The 21,365-nt window shown below is 45.2% G+C and overlaps 1 protein-coding gene across 5 annotated transcripts in view; it reads left to right on the forward strand.

Moving 5' to 3' along the window:
- SPRING1 (SREBF pathway regulator in golgi 1) overlaps window positions 1–21,365 on the forward strand; it is a 138,283-nt gene that overhangs the window by 99,869 nt on the left and 17,049 nt on the right. For 3 of the 5 annotated variants that reach the window (XR_011608795.1, XM_071071009.1, XM_071071006.1), the window contains one exon: window positions 1,144–1,224. Coding sequence is in view for 4 of the 5 variants with exons in the window: in XM_071071009.1 (XP_070927110.1) it covers window positions 1,144–1,224 (81 nt within the window). In the remaining variant the exon portion in view is untranslated. Of the gene's footprint in view, window positions 1–1,143; window positions 1,225–4,966; window positions 5,030–8,469; window positions 8,521–21,365 lie in introns of those variants that run through there. The other 2 variants (XM_071071008.1, XM_071071007.1) reach the window with 2 other exon arrangements.

The raw sequence follows: 21,365 nt of genomic DNA on the forward strand, positions 1-21,365 counted from the left end.
CCTTAGAGAATATTTCTGGGAGAAATACTGGACCATGGAATGCTATTCCATTCTATGTGATTTCAGGGCATTCACTTTAGTTTTCAGACACTTGGTGTTTTCATCTGTAAAATGGGAATCATCATATATCCTTCGTAACCTAGGTCAGATGAAATTAGACAGTTTTTGTAAAAATCATTTGAAACATATTATGTGTTATATAGATGCAATGGGTTATGATTATCTACAGTGGGTTCATCAGAAAGTTTTTATATGAGACAAGGGATGACTTGGCTGAGAGTCACGAAAGAAATACCAAAATATTTCTAGAAATCATTGCTGGCCTAGAGTGCTGAATCTTCACTTAACACAGTGATTGAAGTTGTGATATGGATACATTTAAAAATATTCCCTGTTTGAGGAATTATACCTGGAAGCCACCCCTCAAAGAAAGCCAGCGGGAAATGCTGAATTATTTCAAGTTGAAAGGGGGAGGGAAGGTGAGTTTTAGTCTTTATGAGGTTTCTTCTTCTCTCAATTTTAGGCATTATACCCAATGTGTCAGAGTTTGATTGCAGTGGTACCATGAGCTGTTTTTCTGTCTGTTAACTTTCTGTGGCTTCTGTCATCTTGGTAATAAAAAAAAGGATGGTGGGAGAAGAGTGGGTGGGAGGTTGCCTAAGTGAGCAGCAAAATGATGCCAGGAAGAAAAAGTCAGGCATGATAAAGAGCATTTAGGAGGAACCTAGACATCTTTATCAAAATTGATTTTGGACTGGACAGGCCTCTTCTCTGCATTCACGCTGTGTTTATAAATCTAGATCAGATGTGGAAAACATGGCCTCTCAGAATAGAGTACATCCTGTACCATGGCAGACATTACTAATCAATCAGAGCAACCCAGCACTCCAGGCAGCCACTCCCAGTCAATGAACACTATCGTCTCTGCGCTTGATGATAAGCCTAAAACATAAATTTTACTGCATTAATTAACTTCCCTAATTCAAAAGGCTTTTTGTCCTGCTGCTTATACCCACGCTGAAGCTGTTCGTTTACTATTTTGGTGACACCTGGTTTATTTGCAACTCAACAACAGCAGCTACGATTCACTCACTGTGCACAAAGCTCTCTATATTGAAGTCTTACTACTGTTCGTTTTTCTAGGTAACTGAAGCTCATCTGAATGCTATGCCAATCAAAGGAAGAGTTCTGCTGCTTACAAACTGTTTGAAGACTGCTGCTCTAGTGAGTAGTGTTTCCGGAGATGAGTGAAGCATTTCATTTTTCTTTATCAGGGGTTCTGTTTTTAATGCAGTGTTTATTGTTAGATAATTTCAGGAATGCAAAATAAAAACTAAAAAAAAAATATTCATGGTGTGGGCAAGACGAACAAACATGATTCACTCAAGAAAAAAAAAAAAAACAAACTTCCTGTGTATGGGCGGGCATTGGCAGAAAATGAGAGAGCATTCAAGCAAATGTTGCAAAATATTAACAACTGTCGAATGTGGGTAGGAGGTATTCAGGGATTCATTTCTTCAACCTTACTATATGTTTGAAACTTTTCGCAGTAAAAACCTGGAGGGTGGAATAAAACACGGAGAATAGATGTATTTTTTAAATATCCCTTCATCCGTGAGACCTTTGCTACTTCTGTTTTAATTTTTAAATTTTTTATTGAAAAATAATTTATATAACATAAAATTCACCCTGTTAAAGTGTACATTTCAGTGGGTTTTAATATATTCTCTATGTTCTGCAAACCTTACTGCTAATTCTAGACCACATCCAATGCCCCCAAATAGAACCCAATACATATTACCAATTTGTCTCAACCTCCCCCTCCTTTGGCAACCACTAATCTGTCTCTATGGCTTTACCTATTGTGGACACTTCATATAAATAGAGGCATATACTATGTGGTCTTTCATGACTGCTATCTTTCACTTAGCATAATGTGTTCAAGGGTCTTCTCCATTGCAGCATGTATCAGTACTTCATTCTTTTTCGTAGCTGAATAATATTCCATTGTATAAATAAACCACATTTTATTTACCCCTTCTTCTGCTGATGGACATTTGGGTTGTTCTTCCTTTTGGCTGCGATGAATAAGGCTGCTATGAACATTCACGTTCAAGTTTTTGTGTGAGCGTTTGTTTTCAGTTCTCTTGGGTATATACCTAGGAGTGGAATTGCTGGGTCATTTGGTAACTTTATGTTTAATCTTTTGAGGTCCTGCCAGGCTGTTTTCCAAGGTATGCCATTCTACATTCCTACCAGCAATGTATGAGAGTTCCAGTTTCTCTCCATCTTTGCCAACATTTGTTATTGTCCTTTTGCAGTTTTTTAATATATCCATCCTGATGGCATGGATCTCCATTAGGAGATCTCATTCTAGTGGGTGAGATCTCATTGCAATTTTAACTTGCATTTCTGCCACTTCTGTTTTCTACTTCAATGCTGATGAACTTAGGAGAAATTGTCAGCTGGGATACTGAACATACAAAAGCAGTAGGGGGTCTTAAAAATCATTGCATTCTGCAATTGCATGGATTTTTCCTGAAGAATCATCTTGTGCTCCCAGACTATCCCTGAGTTGTTGCTTGAGGCTTGTACATGTTTTCATTAGATCACTGTTCTGCAGGTTAGCGGTTGGGCATGCTGTAGTTGGGTTCTCTGCCTGGGGTATCACCAGGCTGAAATCAAGGTGTCATCTGGACTGAGTTCTTGTCTGGAGCCTCCAGGGAAAATTCCCAGATCTTTCCTGTGGGTGGTGGGATTCAGTTTCTTGTAACTGTAGAACCTAGGTCCCTGCTTCCTTGCTGGCTGTTATCTGGGGCCAACCTCAGTGCCTAGAGGCTGCCCACATTCCTTGCTACGTGGAACCTTTCATCTTCAAGCCAGCAACAGCATGTTGTATCCTTCTTGTTCTTTGAAGCTCTGACTTTTCTGTCTCTCACCTCGAGACCCAGCTTTAAGAGGCTCATGGCATTAGGTCAGGCCTGCTCAGATCATCTCTGTATCTTAAGGTCAGATGATTTGGAACCTTAATGACATCTGCAGAATCCCTTCACAGCAATGCCTAGATTAACGCCTGAGTAACTGGGGGAGGTATGTGTACAGTATGGACTGGGAATCTTGCTGGCCACGCTAGAATTCTGCTTTTCAAAGGCTTTTGAAATAAACACTAAAATGTGTCTTTTGCTGACCACAGCATCAAAATGTTTCCATGCACCATGAAAGCAGTTCCAGCTTTATGAGTGACACTGGATAACAGCTATTTCAAGTAGGATAATATTCTGCAAATCCATTGGTATTGTCTATACTGACCCTTGCTGTTGATTATTGAATCAATGGCTCCTGTTGGCTTCAGGGGATCTTAGTGTGTTGACTGGAACCTGGTTGAGTCATGACAAAGTGATAAATTGCATGCTTATTTCCTCTTGTGATTCTGTGGCTGTTTGGAAAGGACTAACCTTCTGGTGTGCCCAATAAAATCCTCTTTGATGTGCCAAATATGGACCTTTGAACTTTTAAGGAATTTTAAGTGGAGAAAATTAGTATCTGCCCGTATTGAAGCAAGTACAGCCTTTGTATTTTTTCCTCATGGTGGACATTAGTGACAGGAAACACTCTTGGTTCTTGGCTATATCATTTCTCTCCCCCGTCTAATCATTTAGCTCTCACATTCTGAAACGGGCATAAATTGCCCCTTGTTTAAGTACAATAAACTAAAGTGTGAATGCATGTGATACGTAAAATGACTTTGAAAGAGAAAGCCAATAGGAACCAGTTCCCATTGCCAAGGTCAAGTCAGAAGTGGCTAGACATTTCTTTCTTTCTTTTAATACTGTTGGAATGCAGTAGATCTCAACGGGTCTGAAGACAGCATTTTCCAGTGTGTGATCCTGGTACACCAGTTTCATAAGATGAATAATAGGCATTAAGTGGAAAGAGTTCTGTGGTCATGTAGGGTTTGCCATTAAAGTGAATTATAAATCTCAGGGGAGATATTCTTTTGGGATTTCTAAGGGGAGATACTCTGTTGGGATTTCCAAACTTATTTAGAGGTTGAACACTTATTCAGGTTTTCCATTTAGGAAGGGCTGTGTTGAAAGAATTCTTTGACTTGAGAAAGTAGGCATATGTCTGTTGGCATGTTTGTGGTACCAGTCCACAAAGGGACACATCTCCACATTTGAGTCACAAGTACACATCTTTGGGTCAATCAGGCGCGGTGGCTCATGTCTGAAATCCCAGCACTTTGGAGGCCGAGGCGAGCAAATCACCTGAGGTCAGGAGTTTGAGACCAGCCTGGCCAACATGGTGAAACCCTATCTCTACTAAAAATACAAAAATTAGCCGGGTGTGGTAGTGCATGTCTGTAATCCCAGCTACTTGGGAGACTGAGGCAGGAGAATTGGTTGAACCCGGGAGGTGGAGGTTGCTGTGAGCCGAGATTGTGCCACTGCACTCCAGCCTGGGCAACAGAGTGAGACCCTGTCTCAAAAAAAAAAAAAAAAAGAGTGGGATTATTTGCTAATCCCTTTATAGTCAATCAATACCGTTCTCAATCTGAAGCCCTAGGAGTGGCCTCAGACACTTCGGTAACAAGTTTATATCTAGTAAATGGATAAAAGGAGGAAACTGATATTTGTTAATTATCCCCCATGGGGGTGGGTGCATTGTATATTGTATCGTATTTAAACTTCACAATAACCCTGCTGAAGTCAGTGTTATTACCTTCAGTTTATAAACAAGGACACTGCAGCTCAGAAAGGCTAAGCAGTTTTCCTAAGGTCACACAGCTTGTACATGTTCTTGAATCCAGCATCATCTGACTCCAAAACCCCTCCCCTTTCTCATATACCATGCTTTCCCTCCTCCTTTCTTGCTAATATATTTTAGTTTATGCTATGAATGAGTATACTAAAAGCTGGGTGTAGAGCAAACATTTTAAATTGAGTTGTATTTTCCCATTTTTCAGCATTATGATTTCAGAGATGCTTCATCCTTATTCCAAAATCATCTTTAACTGGACGGATGCGGTGGTTCACGCCTGTAATCCCAGCACTTTGGGAGGCCAAGGCGGGTGGATCCCTTGAGGTCAGGAGTTTGAGACCAGCCTGGCCAACATGGTGAAACCCCGTCTCTACTAAAAATACAAAAATCAGCCGGGTGTGGTGACAAGTGCCTGTAATTCCAGCTACTCGGGAAGCTGAGGAAGGAGAATTGCTTGAATCTGGGAGGTAGAGGTTGCAGTCAACCGAGATGGCGCCCCTGCACTCCAGCCCGGGAGACAGAGCGAGACTCCGTATTTAAAAAAAAAAGACAAAAAATAGTCATCCTCAACTGACAGTGGTTTTGGATGCTTGAGTTCTCCATTGCCCCACCTCTTCCCTATTCTCTATGAAGTGATGAATAATCTGAAAGCAAAATTTTGCAATGCACTGGGAAAAACGAACTCTGATTTCATTTATTTTCCAATTTCTACGCTTCCTCAAAGGAAGCGTGTCTTTTCATTTATCTGCATAATTCTGGAGAGCTTTAGAGCCCGACAGGCTCTGGCTCAAATCACTTGACCTTTGGCTAGTGATTTCATTTCTGTTTCCTTGGCCTGTGAAATGGGAACGACAGTACTCTGGGAGGCCAGTTAAGGACCATTAATTTAAAGCACTTACATAGGAGTACTCTGTAACTGTTAACTTCTGTTCGACCTTAGTATTTGGGATTAAATAATATTGGCCATTAAGATAAAAAACAAAAACAAGAATTGTCAGGGACACCATTTAAAGGCTCTGAAAAGAGTTACAAAGAAACTAGCCAGGCAAGGTGGTTCATACCTGTAATCTCAGCACTTTGTGAGGCTGAGGTGGGAGGATCACTTGAGCCCAGGAGTTTGAGACCAGCCTGGGCAACATGGTGAAACCCCATCTCTACAAAAAATAAAAAATTAGCCAGGCATGATGGCACGTGCCTGTAGTCTCAGCTACTCCGGAGGCTGAGGTGGGAGGATTGCTTGAGCCCGGGAGTTTGAGGCTGCAGTGAGCCGTGATCACACCATCGCACCTGCAGCCTGAGCAACAGAGTGAGACCCTGTCTCAAAAAAAAAAAAAAAAAAAAAAAGAGGAAGAAGAAGGAAACTAGAAACTAGCACCTGTCTTCTCATTGTTCTTATCAGTTTTGCTACTAGTTTCTTTATGGCCAGTCAGTACCAATTCAGAGTACACTTGAAAATTCAAGTAAACACGAACATACATTAATATTAACTGAAGAACAAATATTTGTGGAACTCCCTTGGCCCTTCATGTTTACCTTTGCTCTGAGAAACATAGTTAGCAGATGTAACATCAAACAAAAAAGACTATTCCCATCATCTAGGGAAAGTTATACCCCCAGCTTGCCACATAGGCCCTCAGCTACTCGCTATCCTAAATTAAGCAAGAGACACTGGCATTTAACCACAAGGTATTTTTACCTAAACATGTGTCATTTCAAAATGCTCTTCTCTTGGTATTCCCAGATCTAACTAGTGCAGCGCCTTACCCATAGTAAGGCCATTTTGTTGAATTAATGAATATTTACAGAAACATGCTCACTCCCAGTTCCCTCCACATTTAACTCCAAACGAGATGAGCAGGTTTTGTTTTACGTCCGAAAATAGTTCAGCTCCTAGAAAATATTTTCCCAAGGAGCATGGTGGAAGATGAAGTAGCTTGACTTTGCTCAGAATAAAGTTATGCCCATAGATGTTACCCAGACTCACCACCTCTGGCCTTCAGCTGCTTGAGACAGGCGTTCATGGCTCAGTGGATAGGGTGGCAGGGCGTCTAGCTTTTGCTGAAATCTTAAATTGACTCTAGACCCTTACACACACACTCACACCAATAGTTCTCTCCTTCAGAATCATCAGTTCACCCAGGTCACTCATATCTCCTAATGTAGGTAAATAAAGAACATTTTTGATCGGGCACAGTGGCTCACGCCTATGATCCCAGCACTTTAAGAGGCTAAGGCGGGAGGATCACTTGAGTCCAGGAATTTGAGACCAGCCTGGGCAACATAGAGAGACCCCGTCTCTACAAAAAATGTAAAAACTATCTAGACAAGATGGTACACACCTGTGGCCCCAGCTAGCTACTTGGGAGGCTGAGGTGGGAGGATCACTTGAACCTGGGAGGTCAAGGCTGCACTGAGGTGTGATCGCTCCACTGCACTCCAGCCCGGGTGACAGAGTGAGACCCTGTTTCGAAACAAACAAAAACAAGGAGTGCTTTCCATTCTGTTCATGAGTCCAGTACCCCTTGTGTACACACTTCACAACCCACGACACTTGGCTCCTCAGAGTTGCTTCCCTGTGTCTCCCAGTCATTGACCAAGCCCGACTTCACTTTGTTCACACCGAAGCCGCAAGCTTCTTTAATCTTGCATCGTCTTGCTTTTGTGAGTTCTCTGGCATGCATCCCCTGGATCGTATAGATTAACCCCATTTATGGCAAATTCCGCTCAGAGCCCTGGTGAGGCGAGGCCTGGCCACTGAACTGCACAACCTTGGAGGGAGTGCTTTGCATAAAGCCCATTAAGAAGGTGACAGCTGAGCCTCCCTCTAATAACTCACAGTGGCAGATCGGAACAAATTGTTCTTGTTTTTTCATATTTGGAGGAGTCAGGGGGTTGGGCTGGGCAGAGCGGGGAGGTTGTGGTGGAGGACGCAGTTTCCCTTTTTGCTAATAGGGGTTTTAAAAATAGTGTCTCAAGAAAATCGTTGGAAGCAAGAGACCGCAGGGATACTACACAGAGACACACAAAGAGGATGTTGCTATTTCCGTTAGCGGCTCGGGTTAGTTCAGAGAATGGTTTTAAAAAAATGGGGATGGGGAGGCAGGGCGGTAAAACTGTAGGCTTTGAGAAATTGACAATGCTATTTTCCAAGGTTCTTGCTGATAACTTGTGTTTCTTGAGCCCAGGACAGGTTAACTTCTCTCGTAGGAGAGACACTGGCACTTAACCACAAAGCATTTTTACCTAAACGTGTCATTTCACGTGTAATAGACCCTGTACTCCGCTCCTTCTGTGCTGGGTAGGAACACATAATAAGACAAGAATCCAGATACCGTGTAACTGGCATTTCCCTGTTGAACACAGCCCTAGCTCACTTTCCTTTGGAATCATTCATTACTCTGTTTTTTATTGTGGTAAAATGCACATGCATGAAATTTGCCATTTTAACAATTTTAAGTGTGTAGTTCTGTGGCATTCAGTGCATTCACACTGTTGTGTGCCATCATTGCCATCTCTTCAAGAACTCTTTTATTTTTTCTTTTTGAGATAGGGGCTTACTCTATTGCACAGGCTGAAGGGCACCATCTCGGCTCCCTGCACCCTCCACCTTCCGGGTTCAAGCAATTCTTCTCCCTCAGCCTCCCAGGTAGCCGGGATTACATGTGCCCATCACCACGCCCAGCTAATTTTTTTTTTTTTTTTTTGTAGATGCGCATTTCACCACGTTGGCCAGGCTGGTCTTGAACTCCTGACCTCAAGTGATCCTCCCGCCTCGGCCTCCCAGACTGCTGGGATTACAGGCGTGAGCCACCCGTGCCCAGGCGCAAGAACTCTTTTCAGCTTGCAAAATTGAAACCATGTACCCATTAAACACTATCTCTCCCCTTTCCCCATTCCCTCCAGCTCCTGGTCACCATCATTTTACTTTCTGTATCCATGAATTTAGCCAAATTCATAAAGGTACTTACTCTTTATGAGAAGAATCATACAGCATTTGTGCTTTTGTGACTAGCTTATTTCACTTAACATAATATTTCAAGGTTCATCGGTATTGCAACACATGCCAGAATGTCATTGCTTTTCATGTCTGAATAATACCGTATTCCATGGTGTGTGTACACCACATTCTGTTTATCCATTCACCCATCAGTGAACATTTGGGTTGCTTCCAGCTTTTGGCGATTGTGAATAGTGGTGCCACGAATGTGGATGTATTCTAGTTCCTTTTAAAAAATTCAAGAGCTGGCTGGGTGCGATGTCTCACACCTATAATCCCAGCACTTTGGGAGACTGAAGTGGGTGGATTGCTTGAGGTCAGGAGTTCAAGACCAGCCTAGGCAACATCGCAAAAACCCTTCTGTACAAAAATGTAAAACATAAGTTGGGTGTGGTGGCACAGGCCTGTGGTCCCAGCTACTCGGGAGGCTGAGGTGGGAGGATCATTTGAGTCCAGGAGGTGAAGGCTACAGTGAGCCGAGATCACACCACTGCACTCCAGCCTGGGTGACAGAGTGAGACTCTGCCTTAAAACAAACACACACACAAAATCAAGTTTTTGCTTGTCTATTTCTTTTTCTTTCTTTCTTTCTTTTTTCTTCTGAGACAGAGTCTTGCTCTGTTGCCTGGGCTGGAGTGCAATGATACGATCTCATCTCACTGCAACCTCCACCTCCCAGGTTCAAGCAGTTCTGCCTCAGCCTTCCAAGTAGCTGGGATTACAGGTGTGTGCCATCACGATGGCTAATTTTTGTATTTTTAGTACAGATGGGGTTTTGCCATGTTGGCCAGGCTGGTCTCAAACCCCTGACCTCAAGTGATCCATCCACCTCAGTCCCCCAAAGTGCTGGGATGACAGGCGTGAGCCACCGCACCCGGCTGCTTGTTGATTTCTTTTACCTCCGTTGATGAGCTGTTTCTCAGCAGAATAATCTGGCAAACACAGCCCAGGAGTACAAACTTGGAAGCTGAACGTGACATTGGGGAGTCCCCTTGTCAGACTTTAGACATACAAACAAGGTGTCCTTCCCTTCTAAGAAGCAGCTTCTGTTATGGTGACCATATGTCCCCGTTTGCCCAGGACGGTCTTGGTTTACACCTGTTGTCTCAGTGTGATCATTAAACGGCATGACCTTGCACTCTCAGAAGAACCCTGGGTTGGATGAGAAGTTATATAGTTGTGCGATTTATGGAGAAAGTTGTAAGCTGGTGTCATCCAAGAGCAGGTGAGACTGGAAGATAAAGGCACTATTCCCTGGGGAGGCTCTGGAGGGTGGTGTGGGACACAGAAACAGCAGCTAATTCTATAACCTTTGGGGTTTAAGGAGAAAGGAAAGAGGAGCAGGATTTAGGCTTGAGGGTTCCCAGTGTGCTGAACCAACAACTTTCCTTGTGGCTGGTCGATCTAAGTGGTTCTCAACCAATGAGTGGTTCTCATTGCCTGTCTGGGGACACTGGGCAATGTCTGGAGATGTTTTTGGTTGTCACAACTTGGGTGGGGGCTGCTGCTAGCATCTAGAGGGTAGCAACCAGGGATGCTGCTCAACACCCTAGGATGCCCAGCACAGCCCCCTCCCCAAATAAGTACCCAGCACCAAACGCCAATAGTGCAGAAGTTGAGAAACCTTGGTTTAAGAGTTGCAAGAAGAAAATGAAGAGGAAGAAAAGGAAATAGGCTTCAACAAGAAGAAGGGAGGACGCAAAGAGCAATAGAAGGAACTGCAGCCTCTGGGTCAGGACATGAACTTGGCTTTTCCTCCTGCCTTCCCGGTGGTCTTGATCCTTTTCCCACATCGCTTAGTCCCCTTTTCTGTTTGCCTCAATATCTTCCTCTGTGCAATGGGGCCAACGCAAGTCTCGTATGTGTGATGTGGTGGCTGACAGCAAGTTTCTAAGGCGGTTTGATTTTTTTTTTTTTTTCTTTGAGACAGGGTCTCACTCTGTTGCCCAGGCTACAGTGAAGTGGGGCGATCATGGCTCACTTACAGCCTCAACCTCCCAGGCTCAAGCGATCCTCCCACCTCAGCTTCCTGAGTAGCTGGGATTACAGGTGTGTGTCACCACACCAGGCTAATTTTTATTCATTTATTTTGGGGAAACAGGGTCTCCTTATATTGCCTAGGCTGGTGGTAAGGCTGTTTAAGAAATTTACAGTGCTTGACAAATACAGAATACTTGGCCCTGGCAGGGCACGGTGGCTCATGCCTGTAATCCCAGTACTTTGGGAGGCCGAGGCAGGTAGATCACTTGAGGTCAGGAGTTCGAGATCAGCCTGGGCAACATGGCAAAACCCTGTCTCTACTACATATACAAAAATTAGCCAGGCATAGTGGTGAGTGCCTGTAATCCCAGCTACCAGGGAGGCTGAGGCAAGAGAATTGCTTGCACCCAGGAGGTGAGCTGAAATTGCACCACTGCACTCCAGCCTGGATGACACAGCAAGACTCCATCTCAAAAAAAAAAAAAAAAAAAAAAAAAAAGAATACTTGGCCTCCAGACCACCCACCAGCACATGGGTTCTCTTGAGACTGAGAGGGAAGCAGCCCTCACCCATTCCCACCCCAGTGGTGAGAGGCAAGAAAGTAGGGAGAAAGCATGGCTGTGTGTTTATAGAGCAATTTCCAAATGCATTTTCTCCTAACACTCACAGCTACCACACCACACCAACTGCTAAGAGGTTCACTGTGTGGTTTCAAATCATCAATTGATATTCCCAGGACATCCAGATGACGCGTGGCTTTTACAAGTCCTGTTTTATGTGTTTTAAGGTGTTCTGGGTTGGTGACAGAATGCCGAGAAGACCTAGCCTCTGTTCCCTTGGGCCCTGTTGATAATTTGGTATGTTTTAATAAGTGTGCACATCCCAACATCAGATGATGTAATTGTCTTGGTTGCGAGTACTCACCTGTCTGGGCTGAACTCAGTTTGCATTTGCTCCCTATTGGCTCTCATAAATATTCATTTATGATGAGGTCAGATGAAGCCGTGGAATTCAGTAAAGGATCATGAACACAAACCCCAGCCTCCTCCCCACCTGGGAGGGGCAAGGGCAGACACAGGATCACATTTCAGGAGCTTAGAAGAAATCAGACTGAGCTTCAGTGAAATCTGTCAGTGAGAAGAGGTGCGAGATGTTAATTAAAGGGGGTAAATCCAAGCTCAGTGATAAATGTGTTGCGTCCTCGGGACCCGGCGGCTCGAATGTACTCTATTGCGGTAATTTTCCTAAGTGCAGTGGAGATTGGTGAAACATCTTTCTGCCAATAAAAATATTTGCAAGACACTTTTTTTTTTTTTAAATTTGGTAAGCCCACCTAGAAGGCCCGCTTACATACTGATGAACTGGAAAATCCAAATGGCCACAGAATTCACCCTCCGACAAGGGAACGGTACTGCGTAAATACCAGAATTATTTTCATGGGTCCATGGATCACATATGAACGGCTTCTGCTGCTGGGGTTTATTGGCCCTGGCGTGGGTCTCCGGGTTCTGGGGAGGGGGAGGGGTGGACTGCCTCAGTTACAGACAAAATAGATGACTAGCCTGGTGCCAATTAACCTCGCTTTAATTGATAATTAATTTTAAAACCTATTTACTCTCCCTGGAACAGCTGAGACTTTAAAGAGACCACTGTGAAAACAAATGGAGAATAAAGTCATCTCTCAGGAAATGAACCGGGCCTCTCAAGGAAGGAGACAGATCAGGCCTTTCGGACGGGCCATTGTATTGAAGTATTCTGAATGTTCATGAAGGTGACAGACCAAAGTCATAGGATGGTGACAGCTGCCTTCTGAGTTCACTGTCTCTTTATGACCACCCATCCCCACTCCCTGGGAAGGTGACCGGCTGCCCGGGTGTGCCCAGAATTGAGGAGTTCCCCAGATGTGGGATTTTCATCGCTTAAAATGGGAGGGCTCCATGCCCTCCTCCCTGGACCCTGATACCTCTGGATTGATTTTTTCACTCTCTGCCTCTTTTGATCCCCAGGCATTGCTTCTGTCTCTTTTCAACTCGATGCAGCCATATTCTCTGATTTCAACCCTGCAGTTGAAATCTCCCCACCTTGTTTTAATCTCAGGATGCTATTGAATAGCAAGATTGCAACATGGATGAATATCCAGATTATCAAACCCCTTCCATAGGTGACTTGTTCAAGAATAGGTTTGTTAGTAAATTTTTTTTTTTCTTTGAGACAGGGTCTGGCTCTGTCACCCAGGCTGGAGTGCAGCGGCATGATCACAGCTCACTGCAGCCTTGAACTCCTGGGTTCAAGTGATCCTCCTACCTCAGCCTCCTGAGTAGATGGGACTATGGGCATGGCAAACCATGACCGGCTAATTTTTAAAATTTTCTGTAGAGACAGAGTTTTGCCATGTTGCCCAGGCTGGTCTCAAGCTCCTGGGGCTCAAGCGATCCTCTGCCTTGGCCTCCTAAAGTGCTGAGATCACAGGCATGAGCCACCACACCTGGCTGTAGTTTTTTCTGACTATAAAAACAACTAGAGCACGCTTACCAACCACAACAAAAAAAATACCAGCAAACACAGAAATGCAGGAAAATACGAAGAGAATATAAATATGCAGAGATATAAATACAAACAGCAAAGCACAGATTACTTTGAATCTCAGTGCCTGGAGAAGGCACTGAAGTCACGAATCTTTTGGTCAATGTCCCATTTCGTTCATTCACTTTTTAATAGCCTGGGGCGAATATAACTGTGATCTCCGCCCTATCTCCATCATGATTATTTGAGACACTTGGAAGAAATCCAAACGTGGAGATTCTAGTATTTGCAACATAATCTGATGATGTTTTGATATTTTCTACCATTGCTAATGAAAAATGCATCATGTCTTATCCAGAATTCAGTCCAAAAAGTGTCCGGGGGAGCTAAGAGAATTATCACCTGAACGCATGAATTTGATCGCACTCAAGCTCTGACATGAGATACCTTGGAGGGCTCTCCTTGGCCGTGGTGTAGCCCTATTGACCAGTCCAGTTACTACTGCAGGGTTTAAATTGCTAAGCTGGAACTTTTACTCCCCTAAGGACCTCTGAGTTTCACGGGAGGGTCTGTGATTCAGTACACAGTAAAAGATCCGTGACTCTAAGTTTGAAACGCCAATTCCCTCGTGAGATGTGGATGTAATAATATTTACAGTGTCTGGCGGGGGGATTGGTAAAATGCCCACGTGTGTGATGAGTGCAAATGCCCATTATGCACGGCAGCTCAGCAAGCTTCACCCGATTGAAGAATAGAATCCTGGGACTCAAGGGAACCTGTAGAGCTCGCCCTGCTTCTGGAAATACTGAACTTGTGTAATACTTGTATACTACTCATTTGTTCACTCTTGGCTTTATTTTAATCCTTCCTCCTTCTTTCCTTCTCTCTGTTCTTCCCTCCCTCTCTTCCTTCCTTCCTTCGTTATTTCCTTCCTCCCTTCCTTCGTTATTTCCTTCCTTCCTTCGTTATTTCCTTCCTTCCTCCCTTCCTTCCCTCCTTCCTTCCTATGGGACAGCCCTAGTTGAAACCATGGACTTTCAACCTAGATTATCTAGGTCCACACTCTCTTTAACTAGCTGTGTGTGCCTGGACAGATTACTTAACATTTCTGTGCTCGATTTCCTCATCTGTAAAATAAGGAGAGTAATAGTACCTACTTGACAGGATTATTGTGAGGATTTATTATGCATGGAGCACTTAAATCAGTTCCAGCGCAAAGGTGCTCGATAAATGCTAGTCGTCATTCTAATGCACTCATTTAACTGATATTTACTGAGTTATTACAATGGAGCAGGCAGGGTGCTTGGTCTGGGGATCCTGCATTAATGAGGAAACATGATCTCTGCCCTCATAGAGTCTGTAATCTAGTGAAGGAGACAACCTATAAACATTAAATAAGTAGGTAAAATAATTTCAGATTGGGGTGCACATTCCCAAGGAAATAAACAGGGTGGTAAAATGGGGAATAATAAGGAGACATGCTCTTTTGCTATGGGTGGTCCAGGAAAGCCTTTGGGAGGTAGAGACATTGAAGCTGCGATCCAGGGGTCAGTCACGGAAAGGACTGAAGGGGAAACTCTCCAGGCAGAGGGAACAGCTGGTACCAAGTCTGGGATGGGCAAAAAACTTGCGTTAGGGGCAGTGTGGCTGGAGCAGAGACAGCCAGCAGCAGCATGAGATGGGATGAGGCTGTGGGGCTGAGCAGCAACCCCGTGACCCAGAGGTGAGCGATGCTGGGTGACTGCAGTTTTTGCAAGATGACTGTGGGCTGGGCATGGCTGTAATTCCAGCACTTTGGGAGGCTGAAATGGGAGGATTGCTTGAGGCCAGGTGTTCAATGCCAAGTTGGACAACATAGCAAGACCCCCATCTCTACAAAAATAAAAGAAAAAAAATGAAAAATTAACCAGGTGTGGTGATGCAAGCCTGCAATCCCATCTACTCAGGAGGCTGACGTGCGGGGAATCACCTGGAGCCCAGGAGGTCGAGGCTGCAGTGAGTCATGATTGCGCCACTGCACTCCAGTCTGGGTGACAGAGTGAGATCCTGTGTCTAAAAATAAATAAATAGGCCAGGCACCGTGGCTCATGCCTGTAATCTCAGCACTTTGGGAGGCCGAGGAAGGTGGATCATCTGAGATCAGGAGTTCGAGACCAGCTTGGCCAACACGGTGAAACCCCACCTCTACTAAAAATACAACAATTAGCTGGGCGTGGTGGCAGGCACCAGTAATCTCAGCTACTCGAGAAGCTGAGGCAGGAGAATCGCTTGAACTGGGGAGGCGGCGGTTACGGTGAGCTGAGATCATGCCACTACACTCCAGCCTGGGTGACAGAGGGAGATTCTGTCCCAAAATAAATAAACAAACAAACAAACAAATAAAAATAAAAGATCACTTTGACTTCTGACCCGACTGGAGATCAAACTGAAGACAGGCATATTAGTCTGTTCTTAGGGTAAACAACAGAATCCGCTCTGGCTCTTCTAAGCAGAAAAGAGATTTATGTATTCAAGGAAGTGAGTTTACTCACAAAATTATTGGGGTGAGGGGCAGTGAGGACTAGAGAGAGTCAGACTTGAAATTAAGCCTTCAAGAGCAGCCCCCCCGCCCCGCCCAAAACAGCAGTGCCTGCCAAGGGGCCTGAGGCCAAAATCTTTGTTGCCGCTGCTGCCCCTGCTAACCACCAAACACCAGGTTCTCACAATGCCCAGGACCAATGTCACGTCTCGACCTGGCATCCTTTGGACCACTGGGGATGCCATCGTGGCCACATGCATCTGGGGGCTCCATCTTCACCCATGCCCATGAAAATGGGCCTTCTATACTCACCACGTGCCTGGGTTCTGGGTCACAAGCACACAAGAGCGCCTGGGAATTTTCATTCTGTTTTCTAAAACGTGGAGGAGGTGGGACTCCTGTGATGACAATGTTTTATTCTAAGAAGACAGCCAAGAAATATGTCATCTTCTAAGAATATGACAGCAGGCCACGTCTACAGGGGAAAGACAGAGCGGATTGGGAAGCTACTATAGTCCTCAGAGAAGAGTTCCTGGAGTTTGGAATGGCACAGTGCTGTGGAAACGGCGAAGGAACAGCAAGTGGCCTCGGGGTGTGACGTGAGGGTAGAATCTCTACGACTTGCGAATGGCTTAGATGTGGCAGGAGAGAGAGACAGAAGAATCAGGGATGCCGAGTTGCTGGTTTCTCCTGTAGGGGTGTTTTTTTGTTTGGTTTGGTTTGGTTTTTTTTTTTTTTTTTTGAGACAGAGTCTTACTCTGTTGCCCAGGCTGGAGTGCAGTGGCAGAATCTCGGCTCACTGCAACCTCCACCTTCCAGGTTCAAGCAATTCTCATGCCTCAGCCTCCTGAGTAGCTGGGATTACAGGCGTGTGCCACAACGGCTAATTGTTATAATTTTATTAGAGGCGGGGTTTCACCATGTTGGCCAGGCTGGTCTCGAACTCCTGGCCTCAAGCGATCTGCCTGCCTCAGCCTCCCAAAGTGTTGGAATTACAGTTGTGAGCCACCATGCCCAGCCCTTGTGTAGAGATATTTGACCATATTTTCTAAACAAAAATAAAGATCTTTCTCCCAGCAACAAGATGGAACTTTGAAATTAATAATTCCTGAAAATCTGAGGACATATAGGACCAATACACCTGTTCCTTAGTAGCTTATCAATTCTCCCAGAATATTCTTCTGTGTCTACTTTCTTTCCTTTTTTTTTTTTAAAAAAAGAGACAGGGTCTTTCTCTGTTGCCCAGGCTGGAGTGTAGTGGTACCATCACAGTTTACTACAACCTCAAACTTCTGGCCTCAAGCAGTCCTCCCCACCTCAGCCTCCTGAGTAGCTGGGACTACAAGTGCATGCCATCACACCCAGCTAACTGATTTTTTATAGAGACAGGGTCTCGCTATGTCGCAGAGGCTGGTCTTGAACTCCTGGGCTCAAGCGATCCTCCCTCCTTGGCCTCCTAAAGTGCTGGGATTATAAGCATGAGCCACTGCACCCAACCATCTATTATACTTTTTTCTAAAATATCTTAATGATTCCCAGATATGTAGAGAATGAATAATGGGAGAGAATGAATAACTGACAAGCATCATTTTAGCTCCTGACCTCCCATCGTCCCTCCATCCTCTTTCTGTAAGCGGGCATGGCTTCTCAGTAATGAAATGGGCTGCTTTGAGCCTCGGCTCCTCTCTGACAGAGTGCTAACAGGCCGTGAAATGGCTGAGAGGCACGACTGGAGGAGGCACCAGGAAAGCTCCCATGCTTCCCGGGTGCCTGCAGGAGTCAAGACTCGCAGGCTGTCCCCGGCTTGTGTTCATGTTAAGTCCTTGTATCTCACAAGCCCTAAAGGGGTAGGTGGGTGGATCTGGAGAGGAAGATGCAAAGTCATCAAAGGGAGCGCCCCTGGGTCTGCTTCTGGCTCTTTATAGACACACAGTCCAGGGCCAGCCTGGTGACTCATGCCTGTAATCCCAGTGCTTTGGGAGGCCAACGCAGGAGGATCGCTTAAGGCCAAGAGTTTGACACCACCGTCAGCAACATAGCTATCTCTACAAAAAGTTTTAAAATTAGACAGGTGTGGTGATGAGCACCTATAGTCCCAGCTACTGAGGAGACTGAGGCAGGAGGATCACTTGAACCCAGGAAGTTGAGGCTGCAGTGAGCTATGATTGTGTCACTGCACTCCAGCCTGGGCAACAGAGCAAGACCCTGTCTCTAAAGAAAAAGAAAAAAAGAATGAAACACAGTCCAAAAAATAACTCGATTCTATAGACGATGGCACAACCAATATTTGTTTTCATGTGTCAGAGGCTTGTGTCAAACAGGGACAATAAAACAAGTTAAAAGCAGGGAAAATGGCCAGGTGCAATGACTCATGTCTGTAATCCCATCACTGTGGGAGACTGAGGAAGGTGGATTACCTGAGGTCAGCAGTTCAAGACCAGCCTGGCCAAAATGGTGAAACCCCATCTCTACTAAAAATACAAAAAAATAACTGGGTGTGGTGGTGGGCGCCTGTAGTCCCAGCTACTTGGCAGGCTGATGCGGGAGAATCACTTGAACCTGGGAGGTGGAGGTAGCACTGACCTGAGATTGTGCCACTGCACTCCAGCCTGGGCAACAAGAGTGAAATTTCCATCTCAAAAAAAAAAAAAAAAAAAAAAGCAGGGAAAATGCCAGAAATCTCTAGACTCTGTGGTCTGTCTTGGTGACGTCCCCTCCCAGGGTAGCTGCATGCTTTAAAAAGACCCAGGGAGGCCAGGCACGGTGGCTCACGTCTGTAATCCCAGCACTTTGGGAGGCTGAGGTGGGTGGATTATTTGAGGTCAAGAGTTTGAGACCAGTCTGGCCAACATGGTGAAACCTTGTCTCTACTAAAAATACAAAAATTAACTTGGCATCTTGTTGTGCACCTGTAGTCTCAGCTACTTGGGAGGCTGAGGCAGGGGAGTTGCCTGAACCCAGGAGGCAGAGGTTGCAGTGATTCGAGCTAGAGCCACTGCACTCCAGCCTGGCAACACAGTGAGACTCTGTCTCAAATAAAATAAAATAAAATAAAATAAAATAAAATAAAATAAAATAAAAATAAAAAGACTCAGGGAGCAGTCAGTGCTGTCCTGGAGTAATGGAGCTCCACGGTAGTCCTAGAAACACCTTTCCTCCCATCCCTTCATTCACTCTGTGGTGGCTCCTCTCCTCCTTCCATCACGACTATTCAGGCTGAACTTGCTTTCACATTGGCTTCTCCCTGTTCCCACACTGACATGGTGGCTTTGTTCTGTGTCGCCTTGGCTGAGCTCACCTGTACTTCCCAGGATGCCGTTCCCTGTGTTTCTGGCAAGGGTGGCCACAAGAGAAGCACGTGTGAAGATTCTGGAGTGTGGAATTGAAGCAGCAGCCCTTCCAAGGCTCACAGACATCACGGCATATCTGCTGGCTCCTCTTGTTGGTTTGAGGTGGGAGCCAGGATCGGCAAATGCTGCACGTTTCCCTGGACCCTCCAGTTGCTCCAGCTCCTGGGCCAGGTGTGCATGTTCATCTCCACAACAAAGGGCCGCAGCTTCCTCAGGATACCCACACCAGTAATACCAGAGGCTACAACAACAGTGGCTTAGTGTGGGCTGCTAGAACAAATTACTGTAGACTGGGTGGCCTAAACAACACAGACTACTTCTTCTTTTTTTTTCTTTTGAGACAGGGTCTTACTGTGTCACTCAGGCTGGAGTGTGGCACAATCATGGCTCACTGCAGCCTCGACTTCCTGGGCTCAAGTGGCCCTCCTCAGCTTCCCAAGTAGCTGAGACTACAGGTGGGCACCACCATACTCAGCTAATTTTTGTATTTTTTGTAGAGATAGGTTTTGCCATGTTGCCCAGGCTGATCTCAAACTCCTGGGGTCAAGCAGTCCACCTGCCTCTGCCTCCCAAAGTGCTAGCATTACGTGCCAGAAACATCTTTCTCACAGTTCTGGAGGCTTGCGAGTCTAAGATCAGGATGCTGGCATGGGCAGGCTCAGGTGAGGGCTCTCTTCTAAGTTTGCAGACAGCCACTTTCTCATTGAGTCTTCACAGTGGAGAACACAGAGAGAAAAAGCAAGCTCTCTCCTCTTCCTCCTCCACCTCCTTCTTCTTCTCTCTATCTTCTCTCTTTTCATTCTCCTTCTTCCTTCTTCATTCTCTTTCTCCTTCTTCCTTCACCTTCTTCTTTCTTGTTTTTTGAGACAGGGTCTTGCTCTGTTGCCCAGACTGGAGTGCAGTGGCATGATCTTGGCTCACTGCAACCTCTTACTCCTGGGCTCAAGCAATCCTCCCACCTCAGCCTTCCAAGTAGCTAAGACTACAGGTGTGCACCAGCATGCTTGGCTAATTTTTGTGTGTTTTTTTAATAGAGACAGGCACTATGTCGCCTAGGCTGGTATCAAACTCCTGGGCTCAAGGAATCCAACTGCCTCAACTTCCCAAATCACTGGGATAACACGCATAAGCCACTGCCCCCAGCCTCATTTTCTTCTTACAATGGCACTACTCCCATCAAGAGGGCTCCACTCTCACGACCTAATCACTTCCCAAATGTCTTATTGACAAATACCATCCCATTGGAGTTTAGAGTTTCAGCATATGAATTTTGACATAAACTTTCAGTCCATAGTGAACATCCACAGGCTTCTGCCAGTCCTCCTGGTGTTCCAGCAAGTTCTTGCACTGCCTGACGTGGCGTCCAGTGTATAATAAAGAATTTGACTGGCCTTTACCTCTGGTTTCTAGGAATGAGACTCTAAATCCTTGGAATTTCTCATGTCATAGGAGTGTATTTGTTCTTCATGAGCCTCTTGGACCACACCTGAGTTAATGCTAAGAGATAAGATGACTCAGAATGGGGGCTGGTCACTAATAAGACCAACTCCATTATGAGAAGGGTTGGAACTTTGAGTCAACCTGCCCTTTGGGGAGGGGATGGAGATGGAGATTGAGTCCAATCACATGGCAAGTGACTCAATCAATCATGCCTACATAAGGAAACTCAATAAAAACTGTGCACACTGAAGCTCAGTGGTGCTTCCTGGTTGGTGAACACATAAATGTCCCCAGAGCAGCTGTGTACCCCAAATCCATGGGAAGAGGCATGGAAGCCCTGAATTTGAGACCCTCCCAAACCTTGCCCTATGTGTCTCTTCATCTGGCTGGTTCTGATTTACATCCTTACAATAAAACAGTCATCAGAAGTATGGTGCTTTTTTAGGTTCTGTGAACTGTTCTAATGAATTAGTGAATATAAAAGGGGTTGTGAGAACCTCTCCTAAGCTTTGTAGCCAGTTGGTCAGAAGAGCAGGTGGCCCTGAGGACCCCACTGTGGCTAGTATTTGAAGTAGGGCAGTCTTCTTGGCAACCACGCCCTTAAAATTGTGGAATCTGACACTAACTTCAAATGGCTAGTGTTAGAATCAAATTTCTGTATACCAGTTGGTGTCTGAATAACATTCCTCTTCTCTTTCCAAATGCCTGCCCTGAGGACTTCAGGCTCCAGCATCAGGAGCAAAGACAGCAGCTTTACAGAGACTGCTAAACAGCTCCCACAATCATGTAAGGTCAA

Source organism: Macaca nemestrina, chromosome 10 (genome assembly GCF_043159975.1).
Source record: "Macaca nemestrina isolate mMacNem1 chromosome 10, mMacNem.hap1, whole genome shotgun sequence".
NCBI lineage: Eukaryota > Metazoa > Chordata > Mammalia > Primates > Cercopithecidae > Macaca > Macaca nemestrina.